The following is a 14,908-nucleotide window of genomic DNA, read 5'->3' as shown; positions in this document are numbered from 1 at the left end:
ACCAGAATAATCGTAACTTTTTCACTTAAACTATGTATTATGAAAAAAAGAAACGAACGTAAATTTACGATTCGTTTCTTTTGATGTTTCTCTCTCTTAGGTTGGATAAATTCAGCGATAAATCCGTTCATCTACGCATTTTACTCGGCCGACTTCAGGTTAGCATTTTGGCGATTAACGTGTCGGAAGTGCTTCAAAAGTCAAACGACCTTGAATCATACCGAACGGAAAGTACCAACCCCTGCGACGTGGAGGAAGAATGCATCGAGAACGTGAAGATCAATCTTATTTATATTAAAAATGATTAAATAAATACTGCAGAAGGTAGTACGAATAAGGCGATTTTCAATTGTGGATTATGGGAATAAAAGGAATAATAAAAAATGGAAGAAACGAGTTTCGTTTCGGAAGACGCTGCCTAAGAAGAAATCTAACCGCCTAACGATGTTTCCTGTATAGGAAAAGTCCCTGCATGGCTTGGATATTTTGTTAACGAGTGAACGAGTGAACTGAAAAAGGGAAAAGATGGATGGATGGATAGATAGATAGATAGATAGATAGATAGATAGATAGATAAGTAGATAGATAGATAGAAAAAGAGAGAAAAAAAGAAAGAAAGAAAGGGAGAGAGAGAGAGAGAGAGAGAGAGAAATTTTCCTTTGCTTCAGCGCATCTTGCGTTCGTTAACGTATCTTTTCATAACGATCGCGCAATTTTCTTCTTTATATTTTTAACAAACGCTCGCGTGACATTTATGGTTCGTGGATCAAATGTAACTGTACATATACAATATATATATATATATATATATATATATATATATATATATATACAATACCATACATATAGGTTTACGGTACTATAGCTTGTTACGTTTCACAATGAGAAAAGTTCTATTTACTTTCTTCAAAGATCGTTCTAATTGATCGGTTGAACTCTGAGTTTGAGCCAGTGCCACTTCTCTTTCTCTCTCTCTTTCTCTTTCTCTTTCTCTCTCTCTCTCTCTCTCTCTCTTTCTCTTTCTCTTTCTCTCTTTCTCTCTTTCTCTTTCTCTCTTTGTCTCTCTCCTTTTCTCTCTCTAATTCAGGAATGGATTAGAGCTTAGATTAGCTACGGTTTAACTCTACGTTAGTACCGGTTTGACCCTCAGTTGTTTCTGAATTAGAGCCGCGTTAGGTCCTCCTGTGAAGACTTCCAAATTAACCACTCTAGAGAGAAAGAGAGAGAAAGAGAGAGAGAGAGAGAGAGAGAGAGAGAGAGAGAGAGAGAGAGAGATAGAGAGATAGAGGACTCGAGGGGCTAGTAGTTTCCAACTCGTCGACCTACGAAAATCGAATCCGGTTCGAGAGTAATGTCAAAGCTTTCGACGATATATGAAGGAACTCTTTATCTCTTTCATCGAGGAACGTCGATAAGAAATAGGATGAAATTTTATGGAAAAACTTAACATGCGATTTTTCAAAAACTTTTTCTCGCGAGCATAAATTTTGATAAATTAGCTCGTGAATTTTATCTTTCGATAATACAGTTGCGAGTTCGATTGATATTGAGTTTACGATAATAGAACGTTCCTCTATGCTAGATTATAATCTTCGTGAATAGTGTCGAGAGATTTGCCTAAAATCAACATTGCATGGAAAACGTATCAAAATACATACATATGTATGAATCTACGAAAATTCAGTTTCAATTCAAAATAATCAATGCATAAGGAACAACAAATAATCTCAAATCGGTACAGATTTCCTATTAATTAATTTATTATTTTATGTAAATTTGATAATCAATGTTTTGTATTTCTCTGCTAAAACATTCGAAAGATATTGGCTGAGAGCAAATAACAAATTATTTTTTTTCTATTTCTATCTTTCTCTTTTTCTTTCTTTATTTCTTTTTAAGAACATCGTATTATCGTCTTTTATTTATTTCAAACATTAATTAATATTCTATCAAAAATCAATGTTGGATTAGAAACTAATAGGTATAATTTATGTAACCACAAAGTATTTCTGCGATATGCGAAGAACAAAAAAGTTAAGTTAAAATTGCCACGTTATCGTCAAATTATATACATATCTAGATCAATCCAATAATTCCTTTCAAACTACGAAGGTAAACTTTTCTAATGCGTACGATAATTCATAAATATTCGACGAGAAAAATCATTTATATATATATATATATATATATATATATATATATATATATATACCCATACGTAAATTATCGCGTTGAACACCTTAGAAACAAATAATGTCATCGATATCATCTAATAATCCTCTTACCGTGTCCTTAAAATGCCGATGCCGATGTTCATCGATGCGATGAACTGTCATTGAAAATATATTTGTATACGCAACGAATGTGCGAAACATACACATTATCACGATTTATCGAATAAAATATTACAGTATATCACGTGCTTCTCGAATAATTTATTTCAACGATCGAATATTTATCTTCTTTTTTTTTTCTTTTTTTTTTTTGTATCTACCGTTCTCCTTAAACTATTTTAATCAAAAATAAATATCGATAAAAGGTAAGTATATAATAAAGAAAAAATTTCTACGATGGTAATTTACATTTAGAATTAATATTGTTGACTCAAATGATAAAACTTTTTTCGATGATTACAAATAGATGTCGATAATATAGATTTCTTTCCAACTTCATAAGATAACATGTTTCATACCAATAGAGATTTCTTTACTATTACTAATAATGTTCATTTACCACGATTACCGACAATGTAATGGTTGCTCACATTCAGGAGTTGACTGATATTATTTTAATGAATTAAAAATTTTGAAAATGAAACAAAAAGATAATATATGTGGCACTAAACGATCGTTGTAAACTTTACATACATTTATTTAATTGCATTCATATTTCGAAGATTTGTTACATTATATAAACATAGATGTTTTGCTTTCACGCTAATACCTAATTTAATACCTACATGTATAGAGCTATAGTATTTCTAGGCATGCAGTATTCCAGTTTTATTTGGTAAAACGTGTTTCGCGATAGACACATTTATACAAATTCCATTCTTTCCTTTCGATTCATGATCATGCTCTCACGAATTTATGTTATGTTCACACATCCTAACTCTTTCACACGCACTCTCCCTTTCTCTCCGTTTTATTTCTATCAAACTTTCTCTCTCTCTCTCTCTCTCTCTCTCTCTTTCTCTCTCTTTTTTTCTTTCTCTCTCTTTTTTTTGCCAACATAGAATCCAGAGTACTCTAAAAAATGTAATAATTTCGTTTATTATATTGGGAAAAGAGTGTCGGTCCTTGTATCGTAAGGTTCGCGTTCTGAGATAAAAAGAATAAAACAATAAAGAATAATTTAAAAATTGTTATAACTTATATGAAAAGTTTTACAAGGAATATTTTCAATCTAAAGAAAAGAATCAAATAAAGACAGCTAAGACGAAAAACGAAAAAAATTTTACATTTAAAATAATCGCCGTGAAAGATTGGCGAGGGGTCATTTTGAAGCCAACACTCTTTTCATCGCTAATTAATTCATCATTCTTCTTTTCCAGTTATTATTGTCCAATACAAACGTACGCCTCGCGATAAAACGCCATCTCTCTCTCTCTCTCTCTCTCTCTCTCTCTCTCTTTCTCTCTCTCTCTTTCTCTCTCTCTCTCTCTCTCTCTCTCTCTTTCTGTTATTTTCTTTCTCTTCACCTTATCTCTTTTTAGTTTCTTTTTTTCTCTATTCTATTTTCCTAACGTACCACTTTCATACTAAATGGCTTCTCCTCGCTGATATCAAATTTTTCTTTAATCCGTATGCGTCTATTTCTCTATTCGTTTTTTTTTATTTTTTGGTTGATCGAATCAAATTCGAGAATTATCGAATCGACAATCATCTGATTGATTTCTTTGTCTATCTCGTATCTTTTTTCTTTTTTCTTCACCTTTACTTTCAAAATTCATTTTACGTTGATTCACATTAATTCGCACCTATGTATATGTAAGAAAAATCGACTGGCCGATTTTCTGGAAAGGATTTATTTCGAAGGTCGACGTCGGAGCGAGTTATAAACGAAACGATATAAGCGAGCTTATACGGCTATTAATACTTACAAAGTCGTATCAATGTAATAATATGACGTATGTATGCCGTTATGGTACACCTATGCTTAAATTGGGCTATGAATTACGGAGAGAGCGGTGAGAAGAATCGATACGCTTTTTCGCGATCACTTTATTTACGATTTTAGGCGTGCGTGCGCGTATATGTTTTTTCTTCCCTTTATATTACAAATTTTTAAAATTAATTGAACAAAGAACTATGTAGATTTAATATCAGAATGAAAGAATTTCTTTTATGAAAAAAAATCCACGTGCATAAGTTGGTACGTTATCGTTTAATAATGAAATAAATCGATAATGAATTTTATCAAAATCGAAGTAATCAATTATAAACGCTTTTAACCATCTAATGGCAGTGGATTATTTCTCACCGGATAAGTGCACGTGTTAACTTATATTATTAATATATTATACGCGAAATAATCTCTACCTATTTTAGCGAACTAAGTAGTTCGAATGATACTTCCCGTACGAACCAATACGCTACAATCCCATATAAATTATTCTCTTATACAAAAATAATTACACGAAGATTACGTCTCTTCGCGTATCGGATATGGAGACTCCTCGTTCGAAAGTTGTTGGGAGTCACCGATCTTTTTTTTTTCTGAAGTTACAGATTCTCAAATTTATCTCGTCGTTCGTTAATGTTTAACAAATAAAATTTTTTTTAAAGATCACTTTAAAGATTTTAAAGATCACTTCTCGTTTTATGAAACGCGCCACGAATCGATCGTTCGTCTCGAGCGAAATTTTCTATCAACTTCAATGAAAATAAAAAAAATTTTTGCTTTGAACAAATTTGTTCGATCAATTTAATAGTATAATAATCGATTAATTAATTAACATTTATTTATTAGCAAGCTTCGAAAATAAACGGTCTCCAATCGTTTGTTTCAAACTATTTCGAAACGATTCGATTCCAAAGTTTCGATGCTCCTTGAATGTTTCACGAATTGCACTTTTATTCTCTCGAGACTAATTACGATTAGGCCGTATGTAGTGCGAAGAAGTCATCGAAATCACGATTTAGAATTTCTTTCCACGTTCTTCATGGAGACCTCTCAATCTATTCTCAAAAATCATGATCGGTTCGTAAATTTATTTACACGTTCACGAGCTACTCGTAGAATGCATCATCGACTTCGTATGTATCTAATCATAAGTAGGCCGATACCGAATCGACAAAGTCTACACTTTCCGTGAAACGAGAAGTAGAAGAAATAAAGAAAAAAAAAAAAAAAGAAAAAAAAAGATAGATGAACAGCTAAAAAAAGACAATATATTATTTTGTTGTTTAAACTTTATCCTACGAAAAATCTTATTTTAAAACTATCAATAAGAAGTTAGAAATAACGTTAGAATATATCGTTAGAAGGAATACTAATCTTTAAACGCCTATGGCGTTGGTGAAATATAATATGTAAAAAGAAAAAAAGAATATTTGCGTAAATATTCAAATCGATAATAATAAATTTCATACTTGGCTCTTAAACGAACAATCTTCGGCGAATAAATAAATATCGAGCGATGAACGAACGAAGAAAGAAAAGAGTCTCCCGAGGAACAATTGCCTTTTCAACTACGTATTCGCTATAAATACATTATTATGCTAAAAAAGGTGGCAGTTCTTTCTTTCTTTTAATATTTTTTCATTCTTTTTTCTATTTTTTTTGTTTTTTTTTTTTTTTGCTTTTTTTGATCCAGAAGTCATCTTCTCTGGGGTAAATGCCTGACGTAGGATTAACATTCGTTGAGTAAAAGACGTGACATATAGAAAACTATTATTTAACGTGCGTAATTAATTCGTTCTCTCGAGTACAGTGTGCGATTACAGAAAAAAAAAAAGAAGAAAAATGACAAAGAAAAAAATCAGTAGCTGCTACTATTCGACCGCGATAAATCGATCAGCGAACGCACGATAAACGTTTTCTCCTTGATTAGAAGCGGAACTTCTCTGTTATTATCGCTTTCAAAAAACGATTTCAACGAAAAAGACGACAAAACTTAATACCGTGCGCTCGCATACGTGCAGGAACGCTTCTCCTCATTTTATTTTTATTTTTTATTTTTTTTTGTTATTTTTTATTTTTTTATTTTTTCTCCATTTATCTTTTTCTTTTTTATTCGTTAATACCCACGAGTCTCACGAATCATCGTCTTTTTTTTTAATAGTGTGGACACGTTACGTTACGTGCTCGGCTAAATATTCGCAACTGTGTGTGTGTCTATGTGTGTTTGTGTATGTGTGCCTGCGCATTTGTGTGTGTATGCATGTGTATGTGTGTTTTACGGTCACAAGCACGCGCTTTTTCGTATCCACAAATCGTATTAGAGATGAGAATGATGCGTGCGTGCTTGCATCGTGTTCACCTTTTTTTTTTATTATCCTTCCTATTATTATTTTTTCTTCACCTATTCATCCTTCCATCCCCTGTTAGGCAGTTATTAGGCAGTTATGAATCCTTACAATCCTATAATAATACGTATAATACCTAATATGCGTTAAAATGCAATATGTATGCGTGTGGCTTCTTATTTTTTTTTATCTCTTCCCTTCTGATATTAATAGTCCATCATACTTAATAGTACTTACAATATACTTTAGCTTCTTCGTTTTATCTCCAATAATAATAATAATAATCATAATAATAATAATAATAATAATAATAATAATAATAATAATAATAATAATAATAATAATAATAATAATAATAATAATAATATTAATATTAATATTAATGTTAATAATAATAATAAAAATAATAATAATAATAATAATAATAATAATAATAATAATAATAATAATAATAATAATAATAGTAATAGTAATAGTAATAGTAATAGTAATAGTAATAGTAATAGTAATAGTAATAGTAATAGTAATTAATAATTAATAATTAATAATTAATAATTAATAATTAATAATTAATAATACATATCACACTGAGCCGGCTATGTGTGTCCATCTTAGTTTTGGCCCGCACTGTTCTCTGTCACTCTCACTTTCAAAAATCTCCTGTGTTTTAATTTAAAGATGCGTCGAGGATTATAGTTATTTTATTCTTCTTTATCTTCTTCTTTATCTTCTTCTTTCTTCTTCTATTCTTATCATCCAATTTTTCTTCTTCTTTCCTTCTTCGGCGCATCTTTGAATGTTCAGGGATATTTAAAAGATCGATAGCGTGACATTTTGGATCTCGGGGTTTCTTCGTTGATGATCTCGTCAAGTCTCAATGTACTGCTACGATGATGATTGTTGAGAGAGAGGCTGCTCGTGCGACAAGATGCGAATACTACTACTTGCTAGTAGCACTTTCGAGTGCAGGTGCACTTACGAACAAGGTCGACGTCCTTCGTGTACCGCATGCCATCCGTACAGATCAGCCGAACCTGAAATTCGATAGTTTTTCAATTTTTTAAATTTACGTAATACGAGTAAACGTGTGAATTTTATGAGTTTGTATTCTGACCAAAGTTAACGTTCACTTCGATTTCTGAAATCGAAGTTCACTGTACTAAAAATTATTACTCGTTTGAATAATCTTGAAAAATTTGATATCGATCGAACATAGAAAGAAAGAGAGGGGGGAAGAGAGAGAGAGAGAGAGAGAGAGAGAGAGAGAGAGAGAGAGCGAAAGTACCTTGCGTCGTTTGGTCTTTCTTGGTAAGCAGCACGAATTGCCGCAACTTCCCCAACATTTGGCAAGTTTCACAGGTCGTCGACTACGGCATCCGTTCTCGCTGTAGTACTCCCTCGTGTGCTCTTTACGACACGTTGGCGCTGAAATGGATATGAAAAGTTTAACTTCGATCATCGACTGCTACCAGCAGGAACTCTAAAGTTCCCATCCCTTCGAAAAGCCGAAAACTCGAAATACACCACTCAATGAAATTCGCTACGATTATCTTGTCTCAATCAAAGAATAAACGAAGGGGGCCTTTCATGAAGTTTTGTAAGAGTCACGAGAGTCTACTAGTTAACTATGACTGTCATGAAAAAGAAAATGTTTCAATTAGATAGGTAGAATGAATCACCTTTTTCGCAGTATCGCCCGTACCAGCCGGTCTGACATCTGCAGGAATAATCATTCCCAAATGACGATGGAACGCATTGAGAACCCTTCTTACACTCGTGACCGGCACAGGGATCGGAGATTCCTGTGATTGGGAGCGATACGACGATATCTGTAAGTTTGTTAAAAGATTTTTAAAAAATTTTATAATACATATTTATCTTGTTGTCAATGAAAAAAATAGAGATAGGAATTTCAAAGTTACCGGAATGTTCGCGAGGAGGAATATGTTCCTGTGGCAAGGTATCTTCGTTACTGCCAACAGCAATGCCTTCAGCTTCGATGATGTCTCGTGCTTCATCAGCTTCCTCCTCGTTAGAAGCACATCCAGGAGTAACGCGATGCCTTTTGGCGGCATTACTAAAGTCCACTAGCTTGTGATTGATCCACATCTCGGAGATGCAGCCTGTGTTGGAGGATCAAAGTTCGTTAGTTCTAGGTTTGATCGATTCGGTAAATGACGCTAACAGATTTAACGGTTCTATCTTTACCTTGGAAGCTCGTGACGTTCCTTAAATGAAACTCGGAGAAGGCTACGTTAGCGACTTCGGGTGTGACACCACCAACGTACATCGGCGTGATGAGCTTCAAATATTCCCTCGGGCCTTCGTTTATGATGCTCCTGGCTGGACCGCGATCAACCCTCATCGTGAAGTTCTTCTTGATCGCTAGAAGTTCAGCCATGTGGGGCTTACCATCGGAGACCATCTCGTAACTATACATCGTCGACGTAGGATAATTTCCAACATCATAAGAGACTCGTACGCGGCCATTGAATAACTCAACGGCTATGTGCTCGCCGTTTTGACCGTCGTAGAGTAAAACCCCGTTTTCCTGCGTGGTCGTGAAAATGATGGTCACATTTGCCTCGGGCCTCGTGCGTAGCGGCTCTAGCTCGACCAGCGAGCTATTGTCCACGAAGCTCAGACTCGTCAGGTACTCGCATCGTTTTCCTATGTGTAATTACAAGTACGTTTTGTTTTTTTTTTGTTTTTCTTTTTTTTTCTTTATAATTGAAATATATATCCTACATTTACATCGAAAGAAAAAAGTAAAACGATTCAAAAAATTTACCGGTATAGCCGGGGTGGCACTGGCAAAGATAGTCCGCGGCGGAGGCAGGAGCTGGCTGGAAGCAGGCACCATATTGACAATCGTGATGTGCACAAGGACTCGTCTGCGGATATAACATGGCTGTTGATGGTGCAATCTCGCAGTACCTCCCAGTATACTCCGCCGCGCACTTACACTCGTAATTGTTTATGCCGTCGATGCAAGTAGCACCGTTCTAAAAATAAAAAAGAACAATCCCATTGGATGAAGAGAACAAGAGGATACAATATGACGCGTGTAATTTATATATTGAATCAAAGGGAATAAGTTCTCGTACCTGGCACATATGATCACCGCAGTCATCCAGGTTGGTGGAACAATTAAGGCCGGTGAAGCCGACCGGGCATTCGCAGCTGTAGTGGGTCTGGTGATCGACGCATCGACCCCCGTTCTCGCAGGGGTCGTGCCCCTTTGTGCAAAAGGGTATTTTCGTTTCGCAGTATTCTCCCATGAATCCTGGGGTGCAGTCACATCGATAGGCCTGAACGAGGTCGATGCAGGTCGCGTTATTGGCGCACTTGTTGTTCGCACAGTCGTCAACGTTACTCTCGCATCGGAGTCCCTCGTATCCGGGGGCACAGTCGCAACTGTCACACACGGACTGAACGTCAATCGAGAGATTGAGCTTGACATTCGGTCAAGTTAGATTCGTTAAAACTAGCGTCGCTCTTCGGGGCTCACGTGCACGTCCCGTTTCATATCTACTCTTTCTATATTTCCTTCCTTTATTCTTTTTTTTTTGCCTTTCTTTTCGACTCCACATCAATCCCATGACGGCGATTAACACACTCGTACAAAAAATCTACGAGACTACTACTGATAAGCCTAATCGATTTCAAAATTACGGTTTCATCGTCACTATATTATCATGCACTTTCAACTACTTTCTAACAATTGTTCTTTATCACTACTTCGACTATAAACGACGTATCGATTGCCCAGCTTGGATTCTCGATACGTCGTAATTATTATTATTATTATTCGTTCGCATTCGTAGGAAGCAGCAGGCTCGTTTTACTCAGACGCTTTTCTAAGTTATCTACTATCGATCGATAGAATAGAGAGAGATATAGAAGAGTCAAAGGAATTCCGTCCGATAATTACACAATCCTGTTGGATGATCTTCCGCGCCGACAGGATTCGATATATCGACGTTGAAGAGAAACTTAACTACGGGATAACGAGCAAGGCTAAAGTCGACCCGACGAGCTACTGATAAACTTGAGAATAGTCTAGCTGGTAAATACCTGAATCTTCCTTCCTCCAATACTTTGCAAGTTCCGGAGTTCTTGCAAGGATTTCCATAGCACGCGTCAATTTTATGCTGACACCGGTCCCCGTGATATCCTGGCGCGCACTTGCAACGGAACTGCCGATCCGGAAGCGCCTCGCAGAGTCCTCCGTTCTGGCATGGCGCGGTGTAACACAAGTCGCACTTGGCCAAGACCTCGGCTGGCTGTTGCTTGGCTGCGCGGAAGAAAGGTCTACGATTAATGAGCAATTTTAGTACCGTACCGAGCTGATGGGCCAAAAAACCACGAACTAAACAGACTGATCGCGTTCCACGATTCAAACTAAAAACACCGTCACAATTAGATAAATGAGATCGTTGAACAGTACTTGGTCAAGAAAGATTTACTTACTATCAAATAAAAAATTATATTTCTTGACCAAGTTGTTCGCGATCTTTAAACGTGTCGATGGGGGATACTTACTTTTACATTGAAATGCGTCAGGTGGTGTTGTCAAAAGAAGCTTGTCTCTCATGTTCGGTGGATCCATACACTTGGCTATACCAGGCTCAACAAAATCTTTTTTCACCCATTCAGCTAACCATCGCATGCTACAGTCACAGTAGAGAGGATTCGAACCGAGAGCACTGGAAAAATGAATAATCATAGTAGCAATCGTTCGAATTCCAATTATTATCGAACTTTATCAACTTGCGTCGAGCGTACTTACAGATGAGATATCGATTTTAAATCCTCGAAGGCACCCTCGGGAATTACTGATATGTCATTGCCATGGAGAGAGCTGTTGGAACGATTATTACCGATTAACACTGTTCTTAATAAAATATAATTTGTTTCTAGGTAACCAAACCAGATCGATTAAACTCACATTATACGCAGAGACTTCAGTCCAGCGAGAGCATTTCTTTGCACACACTGCAATTTGTTATAACTGATGATTCTACGAAAATAAAGACGAGGTATGAGTATCAATAAATCTCTGGAGAGATCTCAGTAGATTAGAAAATGTTCAACTTACAGATGTGACAGCTTCGTGAGATTTCTAAAGGTATCGTTCGACAACATTCCGATCTGATTGTTGCTCAAATCGCTAGGAAAAAGAACGGGAAAAGAAGGTTAGAATGTTGATGAAAGTCGACTCGAAAAAGGCATAAAAGAGAGAAAGAGAGATAAAGAGGGAGTTTTATTTACAGCTTGGTCAGAATCCTCAGGTGGTTCAGTCTCTCTGGCTGGATGGTCTTAATGTCGTTCTCGTCCAAATACAGCTCCGTGGTTTCCGGTGGAATCCCACGTGGAATCTCCGTAAGCTGAGCCCTCGAACACCTTACCACCGAGCCAGCGCAATTGCACTGGGGTGGACAATAATCGTCGCCCAGACAGCCAACGCTGTCGTCTGATGTTCGTAAAACGACGATCGTTAATGAAACCCTTTAATCCGCGAATTACCGCGGATAGAATAAGCAAGAACGCGTAGAAATGCTGATTATGCAAATTAAAACTTGCCTTAGTAATTTCATGCAAACTAAGTAGACGATTATTAAGTACTTAAGTATTAATAAAATACTATCTTATACTTCGTTCGCGGGAACTTGATGATATAAGATGAAAAGAAGTTTTACCTACCGTCGTTCGTTCGTTCGTTAACATAAATAATTTCATGCAAACTAAACAGATAATTATTATTTGCTCTCGTATTTTATTACAAAAAAAAAAATCGTTCGTTCTCCAATATCTGTTTTATAGGAAAAAGCAGGAAAAAAGAAAAAAACAAATAAGAAAAAAAACTTTTCCAATCCGGTTGTTTTAAAAGGGTCAACGACTCCATAGAAACAAGTAGCTTATACAAGAATCATACGTACTGTTACATTTGAATTCGTGATGTGGAATATCCTTAATGACGGCGTCCTTGAGTCGCAGGGGATCGTGACAACGACCGGTCATTCCTGTCATATCTCGTTTCCTGAGCCATCCGGCGAACCATGCGAGGTGACAATTACACGACAGTGGATTGCCTTGCATGTTGCTGGAAACGCAAAGCTATACATCAAACTCACGACTCGAGCAACTTGGAATCATTATAATTCACGTATTTGCGTATACGTTAGTAGGTATACCCTTTAATATGTATAGTTCGTTATCTTTAAAAAAGAATCTTGATAGGAGAAAGCGTGCACGATATGCATACGCTTTTAAAGATAAATCCTATGGGTAATATCAATTAATTATTAATGCTTACATGGCACGAATGTGAGCCAATCCGTCGAAAGCCTCAGGCATCACGCAGGTTATAGCATTTCCGTGGAGATTCAAGCTCTTTAGATTCGTTAGACCAGTGAACATCTTGTTGTGAACTTCTCTCAGCCGATTGTCAGACAACAATCTGCGAAGGAAGAAACGAACGAAGGAAATTCGTGAGATGAACGAAGACAACAACGAAGAAAAACGATGATCGATCGTTTGCTGAAAACTTACAGGTCGGTGAGCTTGTGTGCTCCTTGAAAAGCGGACGCTTCGATGCGTGAGATTTTATTCTTCCTTAGATCCAGATGCTGCAATTCCGGAAGCTTCTGGAATAGCCCGTCCGCTTTGATCTTGTCCAACTCGTTGTTGCCTAGCAAACTGCATCGAGAAGAAAGGGAGAAATAATATAATAGAAAATTACTCGGAAATTTTCCCTTTGACTTCCCCAACCGTGCAAACAATTAATTCGAACCGAGGGAAACGACGAAGAATGAACTCATCGATCATTACAGATAGAGGTAGGAGGGCGCATTGTTTCATTAAACGAGTAAAATAATTTATTTCAATTAATAAAGCGCATACTATCGGTCTTCTTTGCTGAAAAGAAGAAATTCCGATAAACATTAAACTCAATCGGAGAAATAATTTCGTTCGATCGAATGTCATTTTCAATATATCTAACAACGAACAATATATAATGTTCGAATAAAAATTTCAACGAGTAACAATTATTATCACCGAATGAAACTGTAACATGTGATGATGAATCCGAGAATATGGAACATGTTCAACAACGACGATTCGTTCGTTGAAATTCGACATGTCTCTCGATTGTAAAAGATTACCCGTATATTCCTGTCACACGTGCCCACATGGTAGAGAGATTGTGGAAAATTGATATGGTAATAGTATCTATCTTCATTCGAGTGTCGTATCTGATATCAATATTAGTCGAGCATCAGCGAGAACACGTAAAACAACTCGCATAGAAATATTATAATAATAAAGAAAAATAAAAAGAGAAAAAGAAAGAGAGAGAGAGGGAGACTAAGATTATATTTTTCGTTGCGGAAAGAGAAAGAGAGAGAGAGAGAAAGAGAGAGAGAGAGAGAAATGATACTTACAGAGTGGAAGTGTAAATGGGTAGATCTCTGGGTATCGAGGTAAGCTTCTTACTGGAACAATCAATAGTTGCTCCATTGCACGAGCAAGGAGAAGGGCATGCACCGGGTAGAATGCATTCACCAGCCCTCTTTGTTAAAAGTTCTTCGTCACCTTTAAACAAAAGCTCATTGATACAGTCGAATTAACAACTTAATTGCCTGATCTATATAAATATTCTATCTTTCGTTTCGATAGATATCTCTGCTCGTTAAAGTAGAAGCGATGCGAGTCTTTTTCATCTACCTCATTTTCGAAACGAGCAACATACGATGATTTATCATACCTACCGTGTACTTTGCGATGCTTCTTTCTCATTAGTCTTAATATATCTTAATGAAATGTTAATTTTTATAAGTATAGGGGATAAATAAAAGAAATGTTAAAAAATGTTTCGCTTTTAATCTCCTCGCTCGCATCACTCCCATCATTGTCGAGTGAGTTACCGTATGCAGATGAGATATTTCGGGATGAACGAATGATGATGATATTTATTGATAACTATGTCGAATTATCGATACGATGATACCTATCGATAGATGGTTAGTGAAATTTATTCATCGTCGATATACCGACACCGCCGAAAGGAGAAACGTTCAATGTAATTATGGGAGAGGGAATGAACGTGGTGAGGCGATAATATACTGATTTAATACATTTTAATAATTAACAATCATGCCTAGCGACATTGCAAAACTGGGATCGGCTGGGCTCGTTTGCAGGAGAACGTGCCCGTTCAATAATTGAGTGTTTAGCGGCACACGTTGGGCATTACACATAGTAAATATGTTTATGCATGAGAACATGGCTATAGAGAAATGATTCATTGTCGCATTATACCTCTACATTGTAAATTAGCCGAACCGCGATACGCGTTTACGCGGACGCAAAACGATATCAGTAATTCATCGTAATGTATATAACGATATGTCGTTCAGAAAGAGAGAGAATCG

The 14,908-nt window shown here is 36.3% G+C and overlaps 2 protein-coding genes across 7 annotated transcripts in view; one reads left to right on the top strand and one right to left on the bottom strand.

The window, feature by feature from the left end:
• LOC124422836 (tyramine receptor 1-like) overlaps positions 1-2,145 on the top strand; it is a 39,782-nt gene extending 37,637 nt beyond the window's left edge. For 2 of the 3 annotated variants that reach the window (XM_046959768.1, XM_046959767.1), the window contains exon 7: positions 101-2,145. In XM_046959768.1, coding sequence (XP_046815724.1) covers positions 101-276 — 176 coding nt within the window. In that variant the 3' untranslated portion in view covers positions 277-2,145. Of the gene's footprint in view, positions 1-50 lie in introns of all 3 variants that reach the window. The other variant, XM_046959771.1, reaches the window with a different exon arrangement.
• Positions 2,146-7,239: 5,094 nt separating this feature from the next.
• Positions 7,240-14,908, bottom strand: part of LOC124422562 (protein slit) — a 308,496-nt gene continuing 300,827 nt past the window's right edge. For all 4 annotated transcript variants that reach the window (XM_046959195.1, XM_046959196.1, XM_046959199.1 and 1 more), the window contains exons 13-29: positions 13,919-14,069; positions 13,026-13,172; positions 12,790-12,933; positions 12,413-12,576; positions 11,745-11,946; positions 11,572-11,643; positions 11,422-11,493; positions 11,263-11,334; positions 11,016-11,179; positions 10,548-10,767; positions 9,578-9,887; positions 9,262-9,475; positions 8,679-9,140; positions 8,393-8,593; positions 8,150-8,299; positions 7,756-7,895; positions 7,240-7,504 (exon numbers count right to left, since the gene is read on the bottom strand). In XM_046959195.1, the coding sequence (XP_046815151.1) occupies positions 7,418-7,504; positions 7,756-7,895; positions 8,150-8,299; positions 8,393-8,593; positions 8,679-9,140; positions 9,262-9,475; positions 9,578-9,887; positions 10,548-10,767; positions 11,016-11,179; positions 11,263-11,334; positions 11,422-11,493; positions 11,572-11,643; positions 11,745-11,946; positions 12,413-12,576; positions 12,790-12,933; positions 13,026-13,172; positions 13,919-14,069 (2,972 nt within the window). In that variant the 3' untranslated portion in view covers positions 7,240-7,417. The remainder of the gene's footprint in view (positions 7,505-7,755; positions 7,896-8,149; positions 8,300-8,392; positions 8,594-8,678; positions 9,141-9,261; positions 9,476-9,577; positions 9,888-10,547; positions 10,768-11,015; positions 11,180-11,262; positions 11,335-11,421; positions 11,494-11,571; positions 11,644-11,744; positions 11,947-12,412; positions 12,577-12,789; positions 12,934-13,025; positions 13,173-13,918; positions 14,070-14,908) is intronic.

This window comes from Vespa crabro, chromosome 3 (genome assembly GCF_910589235.1).
Source record: "Vespa crabro chromosome 3, iyVesCrab1.2, whole genome shotgun sequence".
Taxonomy (NCBI): domain Eukaryota; kingdom Metazoa; phylum Arthropoda; class Insecta; order Hymenoptera; family Vespidae; genus Vespa; species Vespa crabro.
Note: the sequence above shows the minus strand (reverse complement) of the source record. Positions and strands in the feature narration are given on the sequence as shown.